We start from the raw sequence: 14,863 nt of genomic DNA on the forward strand, positions 1-14,863 counted from the left end.
CTCCACAGATGCTATGGGATGCTAAGATTTTCCACCATTTCCTGCTTTTGTTTGTGGTTGAAGTCTCCCTTGTTGGAAATTGTCATTGCCAGGTACTTGTGTGGTGGGAATGCAGAAAGGTGTTTGTCACATGCTTTCTTGTCAACAGCTGACAAGCAGTCAGGAAAACATCCTTTTTTTTTCAAATTTCCAGAAATTTAAATACCTAAATAAACTGAAGAGCTACATGACTAAGAATTGTCCTTACCTCTATTAGCTTCCGTTCGTAAGTGTTAGCCAGCTCATCATTATCGACTACTGGTTTAGGTTCCGGGATCATAATCTCTGCATCACCACTCCGCAGGTTTGGAAGAACTAGATGAGATAGTAAGACAAGTTTAAAAAATTATGCTCAAAATAACAAATGTTGTTGCAAAGAATTTTATAGCTTTTAATGCTGACATTCTATTGAACCTTAGATTTTCATTCCAATGACCAAGATTATCACAATATCGTTAACTATTGCTCTTTGGACACAACTAGATTATTTTTTAAACTCTAAATAACTGACTTAGCTTCTTTCCAGTTATGTAAACCAGGTTACATTTCATAGCTGCACATATTAAAGCCATACAAAATAGAAAGGGAGGTGGTGGCTTGGTGATATTGTCACTGGATTAGTAATGCAGAGACCCTGGATAATCCACTGGGGGCCTGGGTTTGAATCCCACCATGGCAGATTTGAATTCAATAAAAATCTGGAATTAAAAAGTCTAATGATGACCAGAAAACCATTGTCCATTGTGGTGAATACCCATCTGGTTCATTAATGTTCTTTAGGGAAGAAAATCTGCTGTCCTTACCTGGTCTGGCCTACATGTGATGCCAGATTCACAACAGTGCAGCTGACTCTCAAATGCCCTCTGAAATAGAAATATAGAAACTAGGAGCAGGAGTAGGCCATTCGGCCCTTCAAGCTTGCTCCACCATTTAGTTTGATCATGGCTGATCATCAAATTCAATATCCCCTTCTCCCCATATCCCTTTCGGCCCAAGAGCTATGTCTGATTTCAAGAAATTAGATAATGTTTTGGCCTCAACTACATTCTGTGGTAGTGAATTCAAGACATTCACCACCCTCTGGGTAAAGAAATTTCTCGTCATCTCAGTTCTAAAAGGTTTACCCCCTCATCATCAAACCATGACCCATAGTTCTGGACTCCCCCTCCATCGGGAACATTCTTTCTGAATCTATCCTATCTAACCCTGTTAGAATTTTATAAGTTTCTACGAGGTCCCCTCTCAGTCTTCTAAATTCCGGTGAATATAATCCTAACCAACTCAGCCTCTCTTCATATGACAGACCTGCCCTCCCAGGAGTCAACCTGGTAAACCTTCACTGCACTCCCTCAATAGCAGGTACACCCTTCATCAGATAAGGATACCAAAACTGCACACAATACTCCAGGTGTGGCCTCACCAACACCCTATACAATAGCAGCAAAATATCCCTATCCCTATACGGGCCAACGTACCATTTGCTTTCTTTACTGCCTGTTGTATCTGTGTGTTTACTTCCAGCAACTGATGTATGAGGACACCAAGGTCTCACTGAGTATCCACCCCTCTATATTTACACCCACTCAAGTAATAATCTGTCTTATTATTATTGCTAACAAAGTGAATAACCTCACATTTATCCACATTCTACTGCATCTGCCATGCAGATGCCCACACATTCAGCCTGTCCAAATCACACTGAAGCATCTCTGCATCCTCCTCACAGCTCACCCTCCCACCCAACTTTGTATCATCTGCAAATCTGGAGATAATACATTCAGTTCCCTCTTCTAAATCATTAATATATAATGTGAACAATTGGAGTCCTAGCACAGCTCCCTGCAGAACCTCACTCGTCATCACTGCTGCCAATCAGAAAAAGACCTAGCTATGCCAACTAGACCCATCTATGCCAACTGGATCCATTTATGCCAGTTAGGATGGGCAATAAATGCTGGCCTAGCCAGTGTTGAATGAATAAATGATAAGTGAATAAAAACAATTAACTTTGATGTTGCAAATAAGAGGTCATTATTCAATTTAAAGACACAGAATATACAAACACAAATACTGATCTCCATCACTTAATGTGTGGCTAGCAAATAATTCAGTATTAGTCACATTACAATGTATTTGAAAGTTAGCCACTTTCTAATCTTTTGTCACTTGATGCCAGTTTAATGGATCCAAACCCATCCTAGTGCATCCTAAAAAGATATAAATATATAAATTAGGAGCAGAAGCAGGAGTAAACTATTCAGCCCCTTGAGCCTGCTCTGCCATTTGTTGAGATCACGGCTGACCTAATTGTGGACTCAACTTCACTTTCCTATCTATGCACCATAACCTTAAACTCCCTTGTTAATCAAGACTCCATCTAACTCAGCCTTGAATTCCAGATAGTAGTGACCCTCAGGGAAAAAAAATCTCTTCATCTCCACCTTAAATGAGAAACCACTTACTTTCAAACTACATCTCCTAGTTCTGAGATTGATGTACCAGGGCTAAACTAGGCTAATAAAACACATAATCATGGATTTAAGAACACTAACACAATACTGACTTACGAATGAATAATCTTAGACTATAAAGAGCACTGACGAGAGCTGTCATTATAGAAAACAGCTCTAACTGAAGAACAAGTATCCCTCATTCAACAACTTATAAAATGGATGTAGTTTGCTTTTAGAATACATTTTGTGAAACTTCAGTCAATGACAAGATACAGTAAGCAGTCTCACAACACCAGGTTAAAGTCCAATAGGTTTATTTGGTAGCACAAGCTTTTGGAGCACTGCCCCTTCATCAGGTGAGACTCATGATGATGAAGGAAGAGTGCTCCGAAAGCTCGTGCTACCAAATAAACCTGTTGGACTTTAACCTGGTGCTGTGAGGCTTCTTACCGTGCCCACCCCAGTCCAGATGCCAGCATCTCCACATAATGGCAAGATACAGCAGGACTTGATAGGATGAGGTAGGAAAGAGTGCCTGCATTCCAGAGGACAATCGTTCTACTGAATGTGGCTACATTATCAGCATTTGTCAGGAAGAAGATAGCTACCAATGTCATTTTGATGAACAGAATTATATAGCTGTAAGTTGATAACACAGCTGTAAGACAGACAGAAGGGTTTTGTCAGGGTCGGACGAGTATCACATGGGTTCAAGTCAGTGGGAATCATTCTCCCAATTCACTGTCCAACGTACTGTGTTGCTTGTGAACAGAAGGGAAGTAACGTCCATAATTAATGGCAAATAAGGTCCCATGAGGTCAGGATATATACTGTTATTGGCTGGAGTTAATAACACGATGATTATAGACCAATTTGTATTAATTTTTATTCGATAAAGCCCACTGGAAAGGTGGCAAATATGATTTTGAAAATGTATAATTGCCCTCGCAGAGGCGTTGTATTTCAAAGCGATATTGGGCTGCCCGCATTCTATACCTGGAGTGCTGGGCTACTTTATATCATTCTCCCATTTGATAGTTTGGTTAATAAAGGCACAGCTTAAAATCAGTACACTGAGTTTCATGATTATCTGTATTTAGTTTAAGTTCAGCAATACATAGCCTCAACAGAAAGCCCCCATCAACAGAGATGAAATATCTTCTCAGCATCCATCCTATCAAGTCCCTTTGGGATCTTATGTATATCAATAAGGTCTCTCCTTCTTCTAAAATCCAATGCTTATAGGCGCAACTCGTTCGACCTTTCCTCACGAGATAATCTCTTCATCCTAGGAATCACCAGGAATTCTTATTTTGCGCAGTAACTTTCAATGCAACATTTTATCAAATGCCTGGAAATCCAGGTTTCCTTTTATCCATGTTACTTGTTACTTCCTCAAAGAAATTGAATATATTAATCAAACACAATTTCCCCATCACAAAACCATGCTGACTTTGATTACATTAAAGTGTTCTGTCTGATCTCCTTAATAGCAGATCCTAGCGTTTTCCCTGACAGATGTTAGGCAAACGGGCCTGTAATCTCCTGCTTTCAGTCTCCTTCCTTTCTTGAATCGAGTTACATTCGTTATTTTCCAATCTAATGAGACCTTTCCGGAATCTAGGAATTTTGGAAAGTTAAAAACAATGCATCTCCTTTCTCCGCAGCCACTTTTTTTTAAGGCTCCATGATGTAGGCATCACATACTGGGATCTTGTCAAATTTTAGTTTGAAGGGTCTTCTTAGTACCATTTCCCTGATGATGTAATTATTTTGAGTTCTTCTCTCCCTTTCACCTCTTGATTGACAAGTATTTTTGGAATGTTACTGGTATCTTCTACAAATACACAAATGTCTGTTCAATGCTTCAGCAATTTTCTTATTTTCCTATTATTAATTATTCATTCCCAATTTTCACTCTCCAGGGGATCAATGCTCCCTTGAATCAGTTCTTCACTTTCAAATATTTATCGCCTTCAAGATCAAATACAAACAAACTTGTGACAAATTGGTTAAGGCAATTTCTCAAAGGACAACTAAAAGTACAGCACAGGAATAGACCTTTCAGCCTGCCAAGCCTATACCAATCACGATGCTCTAACTAAACTTAAAAAAAACACATTCTGCCCTCACGCGGTCCATATCCCCCTATTCATGTACTATCCAGATGCTTCTTAAATGTTGCTAATGTGCCTGCTTCAACTACCTCCTCTGGCAGCACCTTCCAGGCACCCACCATTCTCTGAATAAAAAACTTCCACCACACATCTCCCCCTCTCACCCTGAACTTTCCCCCTCTCACCCTGAACTTGTGCCCCCTTGTAATTGACACTTCCATCCTGGGAAAAAGCCTCTGACAGTCCACCCTGTCTATGCCTCCATCAGGTCTCCCCTCAGCCTCCGTCTTTCCAGTGAAAACAATCCTAGTTTATTCAATCTCTCCTCATGCCCTCGACACCAGGCAACATCCTGGTGGAGCTTCTCTGCATTCTCTCCTCTATGCAATTAGATTTTCTAGGGTGCAAACCACAGAACCTTTCCAATCTAAGGGCATCTCAAGAAAATAGAGACTGGTTCAAGGTGCCACCAACTAACTAATTGACCTTGATTCAGTGTATCCCTAACATTTGTTGAATTATAGAAGCTCACAATACTTTATTAGACTGAAAGGAAGATTTAATGTCCTGCTTCATTCACATGACTCCCAAGTCATAACACAAGATTTAAAGATTTAAACCCTCAACACTGGCACGCAAAACTAATAAAGCAACCTCCAATTTAATTTCATTGTTGAATGTAAAATCTGGAGGTATTTTTTTCTCAAAATATAATATTAATTAGGTATGACAAGGTCTCAAGTTGTTGATCAGATGAGTTATGATTAAAAATATTTAATTTGTTTTCACAAATTCACTGAGGAACAGCATGAATAATATTTGCATAAATCAGTACCCATATTTGATGTAAGAATTGATGCTGTTTATAACCAGTCATTATCCTAAGACTAAACACCAGAATGCTCCATTCCTCATCATCTCACAGCATTAACACAAGAGAACTAACAATATTGTTAGGGGCCAGACCAGAAACGCCAAGGTCTATTGTGAAGCTAGCCTAGACCATAACTTTCATAATTGATTTTGGATTAGGGTGAGCTTAAGATGTTTCACTCCCGGTATGATTCAACTGACCTACCAGGAAGCTTTTATCAAAACAAAGAGTACAGTTAGAATATAACAAAAATAATTAGCATAACTTTTACCAATTAAAATACTTCAACATGACAAAGTATAATTCTTAAAGCTAGCTATCTCTATTGTTCCAGTTTAGCACTATCTCTCATTAGATATAAATCTCTTCTTTAGAACCAGTTAGCACAGGCACCAAAGATGTTTACATGGGTACTAGATTTCTGACCTTTTAACCCCTCTGGAGAGTGATCCAGATAGACATTTGTCTTCTAAATCTCATGCAGCAAATTCTAGAGAACGCTCCAGCCCCAAACAGTAGAATCACAGAGAAAAAGGCTTATTTCTTGGCAGATTCCAGTCTCCAAATCAGACACAGCAAGAGAAACAGAGAAAGGGACCTCTCTCTAAAGGTCCCAAAAGCAGACTGCCTTCTCTGTGAAAGCCTAGCTGTGCCCAGCCGTATGACCTCACCTGTCAATCAAGCCTAATTCTGCAACATCCCAGGGGAAAACACAAAACAACAGAACCCCGCATTATTTTAGATTAAAACAAATATTGTATCAATCAAGCAGCTGCGGTAACATTGTTACTGCTGGGTCCAGACAAAATGGCTCCGAGTGCATAGAACAGAGCCTGCACAAGAAATGTGACTAAAATATAAATGTCACAACATATAAACATAAGAAATGGGAACAGGACGAGACCACACATACCTTTGAGCTCACTCTACTAGTTAACAGAATCATGGTTGGTCTTTTATCTCAATTTCCACCCTATCCCCGTATTTGTTGATTTCCAATATGTATAATAAAACACATTAACCACAAAATAACACACTAATGTGGGATAATTAAACACAATGTCAGACATGATGAGGAGATGCCGGCGTTGGACTTGGGTGGGCACAGTAAGAAGTCTCACCTTTGGACTTTAACCTGGTGTTGTGAGACTTCTTAAAATGGCAGGGAAAGTGGATTGTAGGATATGTTCATCAATTTATTACTTCCCATGAGTATATGATACATGTTCCACGTGTTGCACCAGTATTACCAGATTCCCAAATAGCAAAAAATAACAGTCAGTATTGAGGTGATTATTTTGGACAAAGGATGAAAAGGTGTGAAGTGGGTTCTGTGCGGGTAAGAAATGCCTGTTTTAAAGTATGTATTTGGCATGTAGTTTTTGAACTAATTGACAACTGCATGTTTAGCACCCAAGGACTGATTGAACACAATTGCTGTGGAGCTGTATACTTAGCCTGCAATCTCACACCTCCACAAAAGGTGTGGGTGATGATGGCTGGGACTGAAGCCAATGTGGAATGATGTTTCAAACAGTAATACAGAGGATTGCCTATGAGATATTGGGGCCTCGGTGGAAAAGGCAGAGAAGATATGGGATGTTCTCTGGTGTAGCAAAAAAATTTAATGACTTGACAAGTATAGCCAAGGCAGGATCCATCATAAATACACTTCTCAATAACCGCACCACCTCTAACATCACAACCTAAACACTTCATTCATCACCTAACTACACATTGACACTCACAGATCCCATGCAATTGCATCCTTCACTGATACTGCTCATAAATCAGTCACACCTCACAGCTCTTCAACCAGATAGAACATAGAACATTCCAGCGCAGTCCAGGCCCTTCAGCCCTCGATGTTGCACCAACCAGTGGAACCAATCTAATGACCCTCTAACCTAAACTATTCCAATGTTATCCATATGCCTATCCACTGACCATTTGAACGCCCTTAAAGTTGGCGAGTCCACAACTGCTGCAGGCAGGGCATTCCATGACCTTACGACCCTCTGAGTAAAGAACCTACCTCTGACATCCGTCCTATAATTACCACCCCTTAATTTAAAGCTATGTCCCCTCGTGTTAGCCGTCACCATCCGAGGTAAAAGGCTCTCACTGTCCACCCTATCTAACTCTCTGATCATCTTGTATACATGGGACATTGCACACATACTCACCAATGTGCTTATTCAAAATTACCACTTCTTTTCCAGGACAACATAGCACATAACAGGTGGCAGCAGGATTTGTCTGCGGGAGGTCAACCATCCCTGCATCAGATTATTCCCCTTGAGAAAACTGTGCTGGCCAGGAAGGCAGTAAGAGATGCTGTGGCCAGAGACAGAGAATAGGAACGATCACATTAAGGTATGTGGCCACTTCAGTTTCTTCACAGGTGAACAATATTCCTGATCCCATAGCACCTTGCTACCATAAAGTTAAAGTTTAAAGTTTATTTATTAGTGTCACAAGTAGGCTTACATTAACACTGTACACTAGTTACCACACTCCAGCGCGGTCCGGTTACACTGAGGGAGAATTTAGCGTGGCCAACGCACCGAACCAGCACATCTTTTGGACTGTGGGAAGAAATCCGTACAGACATGGCCATGAGAGCCACAGTGATCCAAGCCAGGAATCGAGCCAAGGTCCCTGATGCTGTCAGGCTGCAGTGCTAACCACTGTGCCACAATGCCAGCCCTATGTTCCATATCATCTCTTTATGCACATCTCCTATAGTGGCCAGTCAACTTCAGCCAGTAAGTGAACTTTGAAAGCCAAGCATGGCGCTGGAATCCTCGGCAATGACACGTTCACTCCCATTCAGCTGGTCATTCTGAGGCAAAGTCATTAAATGAAGTGTTACGCACCAAGATGCGCACAAACTCTTATCTGAGAGCTAACAGCCAATTGAATTGTCAAACAGCCCATACTGGCCCCCAGGCTGCTGGTTGAGCTTAGCACTTGCTTTAATTCCTTCACCAAACTTCTATCTTGCACTAAACCGGCACTGCAGCTTAAGATTTTACCTTGGCCATTTTGGAAGCTCTTTAGTGCTTGAAATATTTGGCACAAATCGCTATCTTGGCGTTCCAGCAATTTTGCATGTAGCTGGCTTTGTAAAGCCTTTGCTTCAGAAATCTGGCAGTTTGAGCAAGGATCTCAGGCGATGTAAACATACCGATTGGGGAATAGGATCACAAGGCCAGGGGACAGACCATTCTTAACACAACATGACTCACTCGTGTACGAAGGAAACAAGTGCAAATGACCTAATAACAAATTGACAAAAAGAATCAAGGAAATGCATGAATTATTTATCAAAGCATAAGCATTTTACAGGCCAATTGGCCTCTTCACATAAAACATGATTACTGGCTGTCCATTATGCTGTACGACTTGACAACACAACCATCATGCATGATACTCAAAATCAAAACACGCTCTGTGGGGTCACCCACCTGTGGGGGTGGAGCCTGGGTGGGATCGTGGTCAGTGCAGAATCGATGGGCCGAAGGGCCTTGTGATTCTTTGCGATGTCAAACTTAACAACTGACTGACTGATCTTCTACAGATCTGATCACAAATACTCAAAGTAGAGGAATAAGAATAATAATAATATCGAAAAGCAATCACTGTAAGCCTGATGAGTTAACTCCAGTTCAAACGATAGAGATGCATGAAGACAGTGGTGACATTTTGCAAGCTTGGGGCACATTTCAGTGACTAGCGTAATAAGCTCCATAACTCCAGATTCCAACATTACATGACAAGCTGGTTAACCAGCAATTGCAGTGAGGAAAGTCAGTGATTTCAAAAGTTAGAATATGCAAGGTTAAGGCACAGCCAGTTAAAATTTTTCAGACTTCCCTAATTATTTTATTCATTTAAATCAAATTTAAACAGAAAAAGCCTTTAAATCCAGCAGCAGATATGATATAAATAATGTATAATTTATTCTATCACAGACTGGGCTCTATTTCATTTCTGACCACACTTGGAAATTAGCAGGGTCAAATTCTCCTCCACCTTGAAATGCTCAAGAAAAAGAATATGAAAAATTTCCCCCATGGCTTCTACCCTTCATTTTTGGCTATTTTGATACATCCCTTCTTGCACTGACATCCTTGTGGTTTCAACTTGCCTCAGCATCTTGCTCAAGGAAGGCCCCAGAGATGCTAACACTCTGGGTGGGCCCGCAGCATCAGGAGCTCAGCTACTCTCCTTGACAGCATACCCAGCTTGGAGGTGGCCTTCTCACAAGGTTGATAGCCCGGTTTTGCTGCAAGCACACATCCATTCAGATACACCATTTGGACCGACATCAGGGTCTTGAACCAGTAGAAAATACTGCCCATGGTTCCAAAACTGGGTGGCACAGTGGTTAGCACCACTGCCTCACAGCAGCTGGGAACTATATTTGATTTTCAGCGTGGGTCACTGTCTGTGTGGAGTTTGTACATTCTCCCCATCTGTGTGGGTTTCCCCCAAGCGCTCTCCTCCCACAGTCTGAAAGACATGATGGTTAGGTGCATTGGCCATGCTAAATTCTCCCTCAGTGTACCTGAACAGGCACCAGAGTGTGGCAACTAGGGGATTTGCACAGTAACTTCATTGCAATGTTAATGTAAGCCTACTTGTGACACTAATAAATAAACTAAAAACGAAAAAACATTACTGGGAGAATTCCTTGTTCCATATCATGAGTAATAGTATTCTATGGGATTTTTAAAAGATGTATTATTTATTTTATGGGATGTGGGCATCATGACAAGGCCAGTATTTGTTGACCATCCCTAACTGCCCTTGAACTAAGTAAATCATGCGGCCATTTCAGACGGCAGATTCGAGTTAACCACAGCATAGGGCATTGGTGAGGCCGCAGCTGGAGTACTGTGTGCAGTTTTGGGCGCCGCACTTGCGCAAGGATATTTTGGCCTTGGAGGGAGTGCAGAGGAGGTTTACTAGGCTGATACTGGAGTTGAGGGGGTTGAGCTATGAGGAGAGGCTGAATAAACTGGGCTTGTACTCGTTAGAGTTTAGAAGAATGAGGGGAGATCTCATTGAGACGTATAAGATGATGAATGGGATGGATAGGATAGAGGTGGAGAGACTCTTCCCGCTCAGAAAGGACAGTAGCACTAGGGGGCACAGCCTCAAGATAAAGGGGGGGCGGTTTAGAACGGAGTTGAGGAGGAACTTCTTCACTCAAAGGGTGGTGAATCTCTGGAATTCTGTGCCCATTGAAGTGGTGGAGGCTGCCTCGCTAAATATTTTTAAGACGTGGGTTGATGGGTTTTTGATAAGCAAGGGGATTAAGGGTTATGGGGAGAGGGCGGGAAAGTGGAACTGAGCCACGACAGATCAGCCATGATCTTATTGAATGGCGGGGCAGGCTCGAAGGGCTGGATGGCCTACTCCTGTTCCTATTTCTTATGTTCTTATGTTCTTATTGCTGTGGGTCTGGAGTCACATGTAGGCCAGATCAGGTAAGCATGGCAGATTTCCTTCCCTAAAGGATTTTAATGAACCAGATGGGTTTTTACAAAAATCAATGATTGATTTTTTTTAAAATATTCCTGCCACGGGATGTGGGTATCACCGGCTAGGCCAGTATTTATTGCCCATCTCTAACTGCCCTTGGGAAGGAAACACTGCAGGGCATGTGATGAAGGTACATGCACAGTGGTGTTAGGGAGGGAGTTCCAGGATTTTGACCCAGCTACATATTTCTAAGTCAGGATGGTGAATGGTTTTGATTTGATTTATTGTCACATGTATTGGTACATTGAAAAGTATTGTTTCTTGAGCACTATACAGACGAAGCATACCATTCATAGAGAAGGATGTTTGAATGTAGTGTCAGAGTCAGAGATAGCTTGTACAGAAAGATCAACTTAATGCGAGGTAGATCCATTCAAAATTCTGATGGCAGCAGGGAAGAAGCTGTTCTTGAGTTGGTTGGTACGAGACCTCAGACTTTTGCATCTTTTTCCTGACAGAAGAAGGTGGGAGAGAGAATGTCCTGGATGCGTGGGGTCCTTAATTATGCTGGCTGCTTTTCCGAGGCAACAGGAAGTGTAGACAGAGTCAATGTTATTGCACCAGTTCATCAAATTCTCTATCTCTTTCCTGTACTCCATCTCATCACTGAGATCTGACCCGTGAAGGTGGATCAGATCAACGGTTTGGAGGGAACTTGCAGGTGGTGGTGTTCCCATGAATCTGCTGTCCCTGCCCTTCTGGATATTACAGGTCACAAGTTTAGGAGGTACTGTTGAAGGAGTTGGTGAATTGCTGCAGTGGCCCACATTGTTGCTGCTGTGTGTCACTGTAGGAGACAGTGAATGCTGAAGCTTGTTGATGGTCTTCTAATCAAGTGGGCAACTTTGCCCTTGATGGTGTCGAGCCTCTTGAGTGTTGTTGGAGCTCTACTCATCCAAGTGCAAACTATCCCACCACTTTCCTGACTTGCGTCTTGTAGATGGTGAAGAGGTTTTGGGGAGTCAGGAGGTTAACACACTTTCAGCTACAGTATTTATACGGCTGTTCCAGTTCAGTTTCTGGTGAATTGTAACCCGCAGAGTGTTGATACTCAGTTTTACCACAATGGCAATGCCATTGAATGTCATGGGGAGACGGCTAGGTTCTCTCTTGTTGGAGATGGTCATTGCCTGGCACTTGTGTGTTGTAAACATTACTTGTCATTCAGCCGAGGCCTGGATATTGTCCAGGCCGTTCTGCAGATGGCCATGGACTGCTTCTCTCTTTTCTGAAGCTTACTTGGTTGTTTGGGAGGCAGTTTTTAAAACATCACTTTAGCTGTAATAAAACATCCCAAGGTACTTCCAGAGACAGTAGAAAACAAAATTTGTCACATTGATTCACTTCTTGAAGGGCATGAACATCAAACATTTGTGTTCTAGGTTCTCTTGACAAAATATCATACTTCACTCTCATTAGACCTTCAGCGCTCAAATAATAAATGTAGAATGCTGGGAGTTGGCTGGTTGACCTTGAAAGGGGCCTTTGGTCAACATCTTCAATGTTTTTATATTTTTCAGGATGAGTGGCCACTTTCAAACATTCTGTTGTTTTCCTGATGACATATTAGCCAGCAAGTTCTTGCTGAACTAGCACACACACCAGTCCCCAGGGACCACGTACAGATTCCATCAGTTCCTCAGCATTCTAATCAAAAGTATAGAATAAATGCCAATATTTAAAATAAATCTCCAATTTAACAATACCACACTGACTTAAATGGTTCCTGATTAAAGTTAATGTTTAGAAAACCAAAACCTCTGCCTTTTTTTATTCATGGGACATGGGTGTCGCTGGCTGGCCAGCATTTATTGCCCATCCCTAGTTGCCCTTGAACTGAGTATCTCGCTCGGACCATTTTAGAGGACAATTGAGAGTCAACCACGCTGCTGTGGCTCCGGGGTCACATGTAGGCCAGACTGGGGAAAGACTGCAGACTTCCTTCCCTAAAGAACATTAGCAAACCAGATGAGCTCTTCCAACAATTAACAATGGTTTCATGGTCATCAGTAGATTCTTAATTCTAGATTTTTTTTATTGAATTCAAATTCCACCGTCTGCCGTGGCGTGATTCGAACCTCTGTCCCCAAAAATTGGCCGAGTTTCTGGATTAATGGTCTAGCAATAAAACAACAAGGCCATCGCCTCCCCATTATGTTGTGATTGCTCTTTTTCAGATTTATGGTGCAATTTATTACAACTTGGATCATGGCTCGAATACGACTCCATACTAGGGGTAAAGATTTTATTCAGGATTTTAAACCATAGATTATTTCATTCCCTGTTCACAGTGAAAATATTTTCTGTGTTAAATTGGTCTGAATATCTGCCAACTTTCACAGTCAGAATATCTGCCAACTTAATTAGACAGTATAATCTTGCTGACATATTCATATATTTTACGCAAAATGCAACATAATTTAACGTTGTCCTCAAAGGAATTCTGAATCAGTCACTGCCTACCAACCAGATTAATAGTTGATCACAAATTGTGTGAATATTAATCCAAAAAGAAAGTTCGCCTTAATTGTTTTTAAATTTAAAATAAATCATAAATCATAACCTGTTTATTCTCCTAAGTGGACAATATGGGAATATCAAAATATTTCACAGTGAAAACAGTACTATCACAAATCATGCAATTTATGCTGATTTTTTTTAAAAAATGAAGCTTCCATAAAATGCCAGTTGTATTATCAGACAGGAGAGCAATCTAAAATGCCACAAAAATTAAGCTCTTGCAGTCATTAAATATTAACTCTGCATGTCTGAGAAATGTTAGGACTGTCGATATCTCGGGATTAGTAGTTATTCATCACTCTCTACCAAAATATTTAGATACACTTTGATAAGATATTAACTTTATGAATTATGTTAAATCACAATTATCAACACATATTTACTTTCCTGAGTTGCCAACACCAAAATATCAATAATATTTCTCAAAAATGCTTAACATTTTAACAATGAGAACATTTCAAAGTTCAATATAAATTCAGTTTGAGCTAGATAAACAGACGACAAATGTCCAAACATGCAAATAGTAACCCAGGATAAAGTCTCCTCTTCCAATAAGCACCAAGTACAAAATTAGCCATAAGATTCAGACAATTACAGTGATTTTTTTTTTAATTTTGCTGCTAAATATTTAGCAAGTGCCTTTCATTTGCCATAAAATATAATTTGCCTCATTGATTTACGTTCATACAGGAGTAAAACAATTTAAGAATTCATTGCTATCGTAAAATGAAAAACAGTTCTAAAATTTTAACAGTTTTACAACTGTATCAAAAAATGGACTAAATCAAAGAAGCTACAGTTTTCTTTAAGGAGGACTGATTGCCAATTTCACATTGATGCAATGTAATGTCAGGTGTGCATCAATCTAAGCTGTTAGTACAAATCACAGGCATGGTCCCAAAGTAACTACCAAACAGATCTAATGTTAGCTAGTGCAAGATCATCTCCAAGCAATATATTAGATTGTCATACCAGTCTGATTCTGTTTCAAGTCCAGTTTATATAGTCAGTGGAGAGCTAAGAAACCCCTCACACACTCCTCACAATATCATAGCATCCCTACAGTGCAGAAGGAGGACATTCACCCCATTGAGCCCACAGCAACAACAATCTCACCCAGGCCCTATTTCCGTCACACCATATATTCACCTGCTAATTCCTCTAACCTACGCATCCCAGGACACTAAGGGGCAATTTAGCATGGCCAATGTACCTAATCTTTTGGCACATCTTTGGACTGTGGGAGGAAACCAGAGCACTGCGAGGAAACCCATGGAGACACGGGGAAAATGTGCAAACTCCACACA

General features: G+C 40.9%; 1 protein-coding gene and 1 long non-coding RNA gene across 2 annotated transcripts in view; one reads left to right on the top strand and one right to left on the bottom strand.

Annotated features, from left to right (window-relative positions):
• Window positions 1–14,863, bottom strand: part of snx29 (sorting nexin 29) — a 538,494-nt gene that overhangs the window by 286,791 nt on the left and 236,840 nt on the right. Inside the window, exon 15 of the mRNA XM_080207008.1 lies at window positions 248–354. Coding sequence (XP_080063134.1) covers window positions 248–354 — 107 coding nt within the window. The remainder of the gene's footprint in view (window positions 1–247; window positions 355–14,863) is intronic.
• LOC145355120 (uncharacterized) overlaps window positions 1–14,863 on the top strand; it is a 38,557-nt gene that overhangs the window by 13,386 nt on the left and 10,308 nt on the right. The window contains exon 2 of the long non-coding RNA XR_013888924.1: window positions 7,706–7,859. This is a non-coding gene — a long non-coding RNA (uncharacterized LOC145355120). The remainder of the gene's footprint in view (window positions 1–7,705; window positions 7,860–14,863) is intronic.

Source organism: Carcharhinus amblyrhynchos, chromosome 18 (genome assembly GCF_965287045.1).
Source record: "Carcharhinus amblyrhynchos chromosome 18, sCarAmb.v2.hapA, whole genome shotgun sequence".
In the NCBI taxonomy this organism is placed as follows: Eukaryota; Metazoa; Chordata; class Chondrichthyes; order Carcharhiniformes; family Carcharhinidae; genus Carcharhinus; species Carcharhinus amblyrhynchos.